This window comes from Neophocaena asiaeorientalis, unplaced genomic scaffold, assembly GCF_003031525.2.
Source record: "Neophocaena asiaeorientalis asiaeorientalis breed wild unplaced genomic scaffold, Neophocaena_asiaeorientalis_V1.1 scaffold254, whole genome shotgun sequence".
NCBI classification, from domain to species: domain Eukaryota; kingdom Metazoa; phylum Chordata; class Mammalia; order Artiodactyla; family Phocoenidae; genus Neophocaena; species Neophocaena asiaeorientalis.
In genome coordinates, this window is record NW_020174705.1 from 2,053,770 (window position 1) to 2,065,891 (window position 12,122).

The window sequence follows — 12,122 nt, forward strand, 5'->3', positions numbered from 1 at the left end:
TACTATTGAGTTATATGAGTTCTTTTTATATTTTGGATAACAATCCTTTATGACATATGTCTTCTGTAAATGTTTTCTGCCAGTCTATGGCCTATAGACTCTCATTTTCCTGGTCTATATAGTGTTTTGTGGTTTAGGAGAGAGTTTTTAATTTTCAAAGGTTTGAAGTGGTTTTTTTTTGTTTTTTTGTTTGTTTTTCCTGTGCTTAGTGCTTTTATTTTATTATTTACTTTCAGTGCATTTTGGTCTAGGAATATGGTCAGCATTATTCAGCTTTTTAGAATCTGACATTTTCTTTATGGTTGACACAACTCTGTGTGTGTCATGGATGTGTGTGAACTTTTCTGACCCACTTATATTGACCCCTTTTTCATATGGTGGACGTTTTGACCCCAAGGATGATTTGAATGCCCACTTTAAGTCAGAATTACACCAGTAATGATGAATTTTCATTTAGAAAGTATTTTCAACAAGAACTCCACTAAACTAATTTCAGTGAACCACATCAATATCTCAGTCCTTTTGGAGTCAGGGGTCAAGTCTTCTAGAAGTAGTAAACTGAGAACCTGAGAGACCTTATCTGTGGAAAGAGACAGAACTCCATGGCTGCCATCCAAACTCAAGTCCTGTGGTTGGACAGAGTATCTGGTTTTAGTTCCTAGCTTAAGGAGCCAACATAATGTAAATTGACTGGCAACTGACTGATGTTTTACTGGAGTTTTATTTCTGGGGCATGGGGGGAATGTTTAATAAGCAAAATTCTGTGATTGTTCAACCCCTAAGTTAGTCTCTAGGTGTTTCTCAAAATCACACCAGTAAGAAGTGGGCTACTAAGGTTCTGCAGCTGCTCAGAAGGGAAATTGCCTTCTATTCCCTACTTGCGAAAGGCCATGAAGGATGGCAAATACAACCAGTTTTCCCTCTTTCAGTGTATGTTGGATGACTTGGGTGGTCATATTCTCATCTTTTAGCCCAAACCACCAAAGCCCAGGGAGTCACATGTAGACCAGGACCAGAGAAATGCGCATTGCCCAGACAGCCTAGCCTTGATCTTGGATACAGAAACTGCACAAAACCTAGCAGATCTTTTGAAGAGGGAGCAAGTGTGTTTTATTTTGCACATAGTTGGTTTATTATATTAGACTGACAAGTTTGGAAATTTTGTATGTAGGAAGGATTTCTGTTTTGTGGAGAGCAAAGGAGGTATGCTTTGTGCACACACACCCTGTTTCTGCTGGTAATAGAAACCTCCTTTGGTGTGTGTATGTGTGTGGGGGGTAACTATTCCATATAGTTCAGGAGGTGCTGACCTCTTCTCCCCCATTTTCCATACCCTCCTTCCACCTGCCACTCTGCTGGGACCCAAGCTAACCCAATAAGAGTCCTCCTAGGAACTACCAGGAAGGAGACACTCTTCTCTCTGGGATTTTGATATAAGTCTAGAGCTCCTGGGGGCCATCTCCGCCCCCCACCCCACCATGTATTTAGAGACTGCCTGACAAGAAGATACACAAAGGAAAGTAGAATGAAGAGAGAGAGAGACAAACTTTGATTACATTATTTGAATACTTGGATTCAGCTGTGTTCTGTAGTTTATTCCACTTTGGACTGGAAAGTTATGTGAGTAATGAATCCTTTTCGGGGGGGGCGGGTGCTTAAGCTAGGTTGAATTGGACTTCTGATACTTGTAACTGAAACAAGAAAAGAAGTGGATGACATTGAGATATCTTTCAGAGACAGAACCATCAGGACTTACTGATGGATTTGATATGAGAGGTGAGGGAAAGAGATTAAGGTTAAAACCTAAATTTTTGGCTTAAGCAACTGGTATAGACTTACCATTTACTGAGCTGGATAGTAGAAAAGGCAGAGAGGATAAAATCAAGAGTACCTTTGTGGACACTTCAAGTTTGAGATGCGCATTAAATTCAGTGCCCACTACAAGTACTTTCTTGTGAAAGCTGCCCCATTTCTGAGTTATTTGGAATCATTTGAGCACTGATTGCATTTCATCCTCAATTTTTTTCAAGGGTGTTTATGGGTCCATCGATGTTTGCGTGCTTGAAAATGTCTGCCTGTTAACTTAGTTGATTATAACATCTTAGAATTGTACTCTTTTAATTTTTATTTATTTATTTATTTATATTTTTTGCAGTACGCGGGCCTCTCACTGCTGTGGCCTCTCCCATTGCGGAGCACAGGCTCCGGACGCACAGGCTCAGCGGCCATGGCTCACGGGCCCAGCCGCTCCGCGGCATGTGGGATCCTTCTGGACCGGGGCACGAACCCACGTCCCCTGCATCGGCAGGCGGACTCCCAACCACTGCGCCACCAGGGAAGCCCCAGAATTGTACTCTTTTACCTCCATCCTCTGAGGATATTCCTGTACTGTCTGCTGACAGTCTCTGGGGAGAGGACTGAGAGAGGGTGGACTGATTTTCTCCCTTCTGGTCAGTGATTTGAGTTGGTATTTTGGGGTTTTTTTTTTGCCTGGATGCTTGTAGGAGTCTTTCTTTATCCTTGAAGTTCAGTGATTCACCAGGATGGTCTCTATTTTTACAGTTCTATTTAGGTTTTTATTGGAACATGAGGATCTTTAAAACACTTTTTTTTTCTGATTTAACTATTCCTTCATTTGACACGTTTTCTCCTAATACACACGTATTTAAATATATATATATATTTCTGTTCTAATTATGCCATTTGCTATGGATTGAATTGTATTCCCCTAAAATTCATATGTTGAAGCCTGAACTCCCAACGGGACTCATCTGGAGATAGAGTTTTTAGGTAATTGAGGTTAAATGAGGCCATAAGAGTAGGGCCCTAATCTGATAGGACTGGTCCTATAAGAAGAGGAAAAGAGAGGGAAGTCTTTCTCCATCATGGGTGGACACAGTGAGAAGGTGGCCATCTGTAAGCCAAGAAGTAAGCTCTCACTGGGACCTGACTATGCTGGCACCCTGATCTCAGTCTTCTAGCCCCCAGAACTGTAAGAAAATAAATTTCTGTTGTTTAAGCCATCGAGTCTATGGTATTTGTTATGGCAGCCCAAGAAGACCAACACAGCATTCTCTATTTCAGGAATATTAATTATCTGCATCTTGCATATCTTTTAATCTTTTCTATCTATAATCTTATTTCTATTTTTTGTCTCTATTCTTTTTCTCATATATTTTCTCACATTTATTATAAATAAGAAAATATATTTTCTCACATATGTCTTGCAGATCCCAGATTTCTGCTAGTACATAGAGCTCTTCCTCTTTTTTAAAGATTGCACATTACTTCATTGTTTAGATAAATAATAGTTTTTATAACTAATCCCCTATTGATGAATACTGGGCTGTTTACAATTCTTTGCTGTTATGAACACTGCTGCAATGAATAACCTTGTACATATGTCATTTCATACTTGTGCAAGTATGTCTGTAGAGTAGATTCCTAGAAGTGGGATTGGTGGGTCAAAGGGTAGTAATATGTTCTTGTAGAAATTCTGAATAGTTGCTGTGTTGCTTATTTTAAGCCCATTTTTTCTTTTTCTATCTCAGTCATCTGTTTTCCCAAATATAACATAAATGGACTTTTCTTAATCCCCTTCCTACTTATCTGGGGCCTGTTTGAATCCTGTCCTCATAATTGAGCTTGAGGCTGATAATTCATCATAGTTTGTGTTTGGTTGTGATGTTGTGATCCTGCAGAAATGACTGAGGCCTTTATTCTGACTGCATTGCAGCCTGGCTTCTCTCTGCCCAGGCCTGCTTCCTTTACTCTCCAAAGCACTGATTTTGAGAGTGCTCTCCAGTAAACTTCCTGTGCAGAAATCTCCATCTGAGTGTCAGCTCTTGGTTTTAAAATGCATTTCCCTGATGACCAGATAGGTTGAACACTTTTTCATGTTTATTAGCCATTTGGTATTCTATTTTGGAAGTCATCTGTTCAAATCTCTTGCCTATTTTTCTACTGGGATGTCTGTCTTTTTCTTAGTGACTATAGGAGCTCTATAAATATTCTATATACCAGTTGTTTGTCAGATGTATGTATTATAGATGTTGTAGATGTCTTTCATGGAGCAAAGATACTTAATTTTGATATAATTCCATTTAGCGTTTTTTTCTGTATATTTAGTGGTTTGCAGCTAACCCAATGAAGTAGGTTTACCTACTTCAAGATCATGAATATGTTCTATTTTTTTTTTCTTAAAAACTTCATTGTTTTACCTTTCACATTTCGATCTCTATTTCCCCTGAAGTGCTGTTTTGTGTGCGGTGGAGGCAGGAGTCAATATACAGTGTTTTCCATGTGGACAGCCAATTGACTCTGAGTCATTTGTTGAAGACTGTTTCCCTGTGTTCTGCAGTGTCAGCTTTATTGTAAATCAAGTGACCGTATACCTGTGAGGTCTTACTAGACTTTTATTCTGTTTCATTTGTCCTTAAGTTTGCTTATCCTTAAGTGCATCTCTTTTGATTCTCACTTTACTTGTGCTATAATGTTTTCCTTTGTATATATTATTTTCCTTTACTAGGCTTATTTTCCACTGCTGGGTTCCATGAAAATGAGCTCCATTACTGATCTTTTTATGATATCATTTTGCTCAGACACAGTGCCTTCAAAACTTAATTGCTTTAATGCATAATTGCCAGTTATTGTACATTACAAGCATCTAAATAAACTTAAAAAAAAATTAATTTATTTATGGCTGTGTTGGGTCTTCGTTGCTGTGTGCAGGCTTTCTCTAGTTGCATCTAGTTGCGGCAAGCGAGGGCTACTCTTCGTGGCAGTGTGCGGGCTTCTCATTGCGGTGGCTTCTCTTTGTTGCGGAGCATGGGCTCTAGGTGTGTGGGCTTCAGTAGTTGTGGCACATGGGCTCTAGAGCACAGGCTCAGTAGTTGTGGCGCACAGGCTTAGTTGTTCCGTGGCATGTGGGATCTTCCTGAACCAGGGCTCGAACCCGTGTCCCCTGAATTGACAGGTGGATTCTTAACCACTGCGCCACCAGGGAAGCCCAATAAAGCTTCTTTTAAAAGAAACAGTCTACCTGTATTATCACAAACTTTAAAAAGATATGAAAACCTCTACCTGCTCTTATTTTTTTCCTGTCCATTGAACTGTAAATGTGGTTGGAGAAAACCGTGTATTCTTATTGTCCCTGGCTGTTACTTTTTATTTGTGTTGCACCAGTAATGAGCCAAAATACTTCCTCATCTACATGGTGAGGGTTAGGGTTGGCAAATTCTAATGCCGACTTTTAAAGAATTAAATGCTGAATGTTTTGGGATTCTTTTTTTTTTTTGCGGTACGCGGGCCTCTCACTGTTGTGGCCTCTCCCGTTGCGGAGCACAGGCTCCAGACGCGCAGGCTCAGCAGCCATGGCTCACGGGCCTAGCCTCTCCGCGGCATGTGGGATCTTCCTGGACCGGGGCACGAACCTGTGTCCCCTGCATCGGCAGGCAGACTCTCAACCACTGCGCCACCAGGGAAGCCCTGAATATTTTGGTAGGTGGATATTGTTCCTGGTTCTTCACTCTTTCCTTGTATGAAATTTTACATCTGTGCCCTTTACCATGTGGTGCTGCAGTGCCCCCCACTAGAGTAGTCAGAGTTTCTTTCCCTGTTGTGCTAATACCGGGCTTGGCTGTGGGGTTTGCTCTGGCCAGTGGAATGTTTAGCAAGTGTTGTATGAGCAGAAGCTTTCAGCATATCTGTGTGGTTTGGCTTGGCCTCTTGCTATTAGAACAACATGCTCCAGCTGGAAGCTGGTCTGAGGAGACACATAGAGCAAATCTGTATTAGTTTGCTAGGGCTGCTATAACACAATACCACAGATAAGGTGACTTAAAGAACAGAAATTAATTTTCTCACAGTTTTGGAGCCTAGAAGTCCAAGATCTAAGTGTCAGCAGGTTTGCGCTCTTCTGAGACTTTTCTCTTCGACTTGCAGGTGGCTGTCTTCTTGCTGTGTCCTCACATGGTCTTTCCTCTGTGCCCATGCATCCCTGGCTCCTCTTTGTGCATCCAGATTTCCTCCTCTTCTAAGAACACCAGTCAGATTGGATTAGGGCCCACCCTAACAACCTCATTTAAACTGAATCACCTCTTTAAAGGCCCTAACTCCAAATGCAGTCACATTCTGAGGTACTGAGGGTTAGGACTTCAACATGTGAATTTGGTGGGGGAGACACAATTCAGCCCATGACCAGCCTGAAGATAAGTCCAGCCAATCCCAGGAGGCCAGTACAGCCACAACTTTCCAGCAGACCCCTAAGCAGGAAATAAATGCGTGTCGTTGTAGGCCACTGAGTTCTGGTGTGGTGTTTGCCATATACGTTTATGGCAGCAATAGCTGACTAAATAAGTGTATCACTACATTCACTACTTTTGTTCATCGAGGGGAAATTCACATAACACATAATTAGCCATTTTAAACTGTACAGTTCAGTGATATTTCATGTACTATTCATAATGCTGTTTCTTTAATTTTTTTTTTTTTTGGCCGCGTGGTGCAGCATGCGAGATCTTAGTTCCACAACCAGAGATCGAACCTGTGCCCCCTGCATTGGGAGCATGGATTCATAACCACTGGACTTCCAGGGAAGTCCCAGTTTCTTTAATTTCTAATGCACAATGTCAGAGATACTTTAACTGGAGGAAAAGTATGCATATTTCCTCAATGGAAAAATGTTTTTCTGAAAAACAAAAGCTCATTGTGGTAGTATCTAAAAATTAAAGCATATGTTACACTTGGGAAACAAAGACTGAAAAGGGAAGTAACTTGGTGCTATCCAAAGTGTTTTTCTTTCCTCACAATCACGTCTGTTCCAACCACATGCCTACAAAAATTGCCTACCCTTTAATTAATTAATTTATTCATTCAATATTGCTGAGTGACTACCACATGCTGGCCCTACTCTTGTGTCTGTGGATTCAATGGTGAAGAAAAAAAAAAAGACAAAAAAATTCCCTGCCTTCATGGAGCATATGAATTCTAGTAGGGAAATCATATTAAATCAGATAAATAAGTTAAATAAATACCACGTTAACTAGTTTAAAAGTGCTAAGAAGCAAAAATAACAGGGAAGACTGATACAAAATGTTTAGTGGTTTTGAAATTTTATATAGGATGATCAGGAAAGGCCTCATTGAGAAAGTGACTTTTAAATAAAGATCTGAAAGAAGTAGGAGAGCTAGCCATGTCAACACATGAGGGAAGTGTGTGCTGGGCAGAGGAAATAGCAAATGCAAAGGTTTGAGGCAGAACTGTGGTTTCTCTGTTCTAGGCCTGTGACACAGGAGCGGGAGAAGGAGGGAAAGTAGGCCAGGAAATGAAGTGAGAAGAGATGAGCGAGGTAACGGGGTGTATCCCCTAGAGCTTTGTAGCTCATCATAAAGGCTAGGCTCTTTCTTGGAGTGAAATGCAAGCCATTAGAGAGTTTTGAGCAAAGGAGTGGGTGTGACCCGACTTGAACAGGATCACTCTTGCTACTGCAGGGAGAATGGATCACAGGGTGGCAGGAGCAGACACATTGATACCACTGAGGAGGCTCTTGCAGAAATCCAGGCAAGAGATGAGGTGGTGTAGGACCAGGGTGATAAGAGAAGGGGTGGTGAAAAGAGATTGAATTCTGGGTATATTTTTTAAGTACAGTCAGTAACCCTGTGTAACTCAAAGAGTGGAACTGACATTCATTGAGATGAGGAAGACTGTAGGATGATCTGTTTTAGAAGAAATATGAGTAGCCCCGTTTTGATGGGTTAAGTGGAGATGGCAAGCAGGCAATTGGGCATTTGGGTCTAGAGTTAGAGGCAAGGTCAAGGCTGGAAATATAAATTTAAAAGTCATCATGTAGGGCTTCCCTGGTGGTGCAGTGGTTGAGAGTCTGCCTGCCGATTCAGGGGACACGGGTTCGTGCCCTGGTCCAGGAAGATCCCACATGCCGCGGAGTGGCTGGGCCCGTGAGCCATGGCCACTGAGCCTGCGCGTCCAGAGCCTGTGCTCCGCAACGGGAGAGGCCACAACAGTGAGAGGCCCACGTACCGAAAAAAAAAAAAAAAAAGTTTAAATGTCATCATGTAGATGGATTTAAACCCAAAATAGTGAGTGAGAGCACCTTCAGAGTGAGTGCCGCTGGAAAAGAGATGAGTCCACAGATGGTGCCCTGGAGCACATTAATATTTAGAGGGTGGGGAAGGGAGGAGGAGTCAGCAAAAAAGAGAAGGAACTGCTAGAAAGGAAGGAGGAAAAGTAGTCCAGAGCGATGTTCTGAAAGCCTAAGAGAAGAAAGCTTTTCAAGGATGAAAGAGTAATTCAACATTTTTGTTACACATAATATTTGCCCCATTTGTTTCCCAACTAGTGGTGATCCCTCCTCTTCAGCTAGAAAAATGACGATGTTCAGGAACTTAAAACTTCTTCTCTGGAAGAATTTCATTTTAAAGGTAGGTATGGTTATCTGTAGGGAAAATGTGAGTCTCTTTGGGAGGAACTGAAAGATTTAGTTAAATTCGTTTCTAATAATGGAGTAAAGAAAAAATTAAGAACTTTACTTGTAAAGGGGCCCTTTTCTGCAAATGAGCCATGTTTCCACAGTAGTTCTGTTAGCCCTAATTATTGAAGGTAGCATCATTGTTACTTATTTCTAGCCATTGTTATAGAAAAAATAAAAGGAGATGTTTCTAGCTAGTTCTCATTGTTTTTTTCTTTGTCATGTGTTGTACAGGGAGGCTGGAAGAAATGAAAGCATTCTTTTATTTATATATATAATATATATTTTAGTGAAGTAAAGTTGATTGAAAACATTCTTAATGGAAGAACATTTGCCACGTAGCCATTTAATGCTTGTGTTCTATTTTGGTTTAACATACGGCTTTTGTTTTTATTTTAGAAACCAAAGACTTTGGTAACAGTCCTTGAAATCTTGATGCCATTACTATTTTCTGCAATTGTAATGTATCTTCATTTTGGTAGTTTGCCAAGAAATAGACCTCCTGTCAACTACTGTGCAATTGATATCACTTCACTGCCAGAATTCTTCATTCAATATCCTCTGAAAAATAGATTTCAACTAGTTTGTATCCCTTCCAAAAGTGAAACTTTGAAGAGTATCACTGAAAGTGTGGAAAAAACCTTTGGCGTTGAGTTTGAAGGTTAGACATAAAGATGCGGGAAGGATAGAGAGGGCATTTTTATAAAGTATAGTTTGAAGTTTTTTCCTGTGAGTTCTTACAATACTGATTCCAAATCTGGGGTCTCTGAATTCTGAAGAGTCTGCAAAGGTGGTAGTTGGGGGAAACCAGTTCACGAGGTATAGTTACTATTTCACACAACGCACAAGAGACTTGTATATTTATGTCACAAGGCTTCATAGCTAGTTAAAATGTTAAGTATTTGTTTTTAATTCACTGTAGCGACACTGGTTATCTCATATTAATCCTGACTTGCAGTCATAATATGTCTCTGACTAATAAAAGACAGAAAACATCCAGTTTCTGAATTAGCCTTTTAACTGGTCTCTTTCCTCGTCTTCTTGTCCCATTCTCATCCAGTCTCTACGTGGAGCCAAAAAGATCTTTAAAAGATCTGTGGGATCTGGCCAGTCTCCCGATTCAGCTCCTTCAGTGACTTCCGTTGCACTGGCAGTCAACCAGACCCTTCCTCAGTCTTGCTGGCTTCCTCTCTTCCTTGGGCTCCCATACTGGTGGTGTTGCCACCTTTCAATTCCCGGAATCTGTGAGTCTTTCCTCCCTTCTGACAAAATGTTTTGCCCTCAGCTCTTCCTGTGGGTTGCTCCTTCTTATCATTAAGGTTTCAGCCAAAATGACACTTAGGAATGTAGGTTTCCCATCTCTGCCTTTTTCTCTCTCACAGAATCCCATTGGATATGTTCATAGCATTTTGATAAATGTTTAATTACATTGCCACTCACTGCTCCCTGTGCATTGTCTGCCTTTCCCTGCTAGGTTCCACCTCCGTGAAGGCAGAAGACTATGTGTGTTTTGTTCATACACTGTGCCTGGCACACAGTAGGTACTCAATACATATTTATTGAATGAATGCAGTTAGGTAGATAAAATTTTTCAAAATATGGAGTAACTTTTCAAAGTTCCTATAATTGTAATATATGTTTTTATAAGGTATTCTAATAATATATAAGGTAGAACATGAAAAGAAAGAGCTCTCCTCTCTCAGCTTTGAGTGCCACTCAATGAAGACAATTCTTTTAAAGGACCTCAGTGGTAAAATGTGTGGGAACTACTGTTTTGAAAGTTGTGCTTTATGTTTGCCTAGTATTCTAAAATATTATTCTAATCAGTTACCTTTTATAAATATGAGATTACAAAATTAAAAGAAAAAAACCCCAGAATTCCTCCGTGGTGAGGTGATAAGTTAGATAAAACATGATGATAAAGAACAAGCCATAGGAAATGGGAGGGTGGTGTGTTTCAGGAGTCAGGGGCTATCCAGGCAGGGGCACAGCGAGTAGCCAGGCCCTGAGGTGTTTGAGGATCTGAAAGTCATCAAGGGAAGCTGAAGTAAGTTGAGAGAGTTAGATGAGGTTTGAAATGTCTGTAGGAGCCACATAATGCAGAGCTTTGCAGGCCTTGTTAGAGTGTTTGGGTTTTCTTCTACATGCAGAAGGAGCCATTGAAGGGGTTTTAAGAAGACAGGTTATGCTGCAATGTAATTTGTTTTAAAAAGGTTTCTCTGGTTATTCTCTGGAAGAGAGATTGGAAGGGACTAGAATTTGCAGACATCAGGAAGGGAAAGATGCCTTGCTAATTGCCAACTCCAGTGCTTTCTTTCCCATCTTCTTTTCTTTGTCCTCATTGTGACAGGGATGCTTTCATCCATCTCTTTGGAATTCTCTACTGCTTTGAATGCTGTGATACTGTAATCTTCATCTATTTTTACCTCCCTGCCATTTCCATTGGAGCCTTCCTTGCTCACTTTTTGTCCTCAAACAGTTTTCTGCCTTCTTTTCCTCCCTCTCTCCTTATTACAGAATGATACATGACACAATGCAGTGTTTAATGTAAAAAGTTAAAGTTCCCATCCCTAATCCCACTTCCCAGAATTCTTTGTTAACTGTTAGGGATGTATTTTTCTGGAATTAAAAAAATTTTTTAAAGCATCTTAAAATTTACAATAAATACAAGAATTCCTTGCACTGAAAATTTCAAACAGTATAAAAAGATAATAAAAGTTAAACTCCCCTCTTCATGCCATTCCCCTAAGCAAATCCTCCACCCTAGAAGTAAGGACAAACAATAGTTTGACGATCCCTTCCAAACTGTGGTAGACTTCTGGGTTTTTTTCTTCACAGCATCTATCAACCCTTTTGATATACGCACAGCCTATTTCTCCCTGGAGGCCTGATCCCTCTCCCACTCTGAGCCCATGATGACTCCACCCTGGGCTCAGGATGAGTCATATAACCTCTGTCTACACCAGTCTGCACTTGGCAGTCCCCTTGCTATAGGGATTCGTCCAGGGAAGACACATAACTCAGTAAGACTCAAGGAAACACTTAGATTTTTTCCTGGGAATTTCTGGGAAAAAGATTATTGCTGTTCTGCTTCTGGTAATATGGCAGACTAGGTTATTTGGACCAACCCTCTTTTTGAAAAACAGATGCTGGATAAATATTTAAACATGTTCTTAAAAGTATTAAAGAACTAAATAGACAGTAAGGAACCATCAAGACAAACAGCATTGGGTAAAAATATTTTATTTCTTGATCCAAGGGGTAATTACTTAGATTTTAATTTTATAATTGTTCATTAAACTGAACATTTGTGTTTCATATGCCTTCCTCTATGTATGCTATTTTGTGCAATTTAACCAAATATGTGTGTATGTATATGTGTGTGTTTAAACAGAAACCTAAATAAGGCTAAGGAAACAAAAGAACAACAACAACAAAAACCCCATATATAGGATAAAAGGAAAATTTACTCATAATTCTATCACCCAGATACAAGTGCTGTTCAAAACCTCACATACACCCTTCCTGCCCTTTTTCTAATAAAAATAGGATCATTTTGTATGAACTCTTTGTAACCTACTTTTTTTTTTTTTTTTTTTTTTGGGTTAGCGGGGCCTCTCACTTTTGTGGCCTCCCC

At 40.3% G+C, this 12,122-nt stretch overlaps 1 protein-coding gene across 1 annotated transcript in view; it reads left to right on the forward strand.

Moving 5' to 3' along the window:
* The first annotated feature begins 8,380 nt into the window (after nucleotides 1-8,380).
* LOC112409464 (ATP-binding cassette sub-family A member 17-like) overlaps nucleotides 8,381-12,122 on the forward strand; it is a 77,403-nt gene continuing 73,661 nt past the window's right edge. The window contains 2 exon segments of the mRNA XM_024759614.1: nucleotides 8,381-8,438; nucleotides 8,885-9,146. Coding sequence (XP_024615382.1) covers nucleotides 8,385-8,438; nucleotides 8,885-9,146 — 316 coding nt within the window. The 5' untranslated portion in view covers nucleotides 8,381-8,384.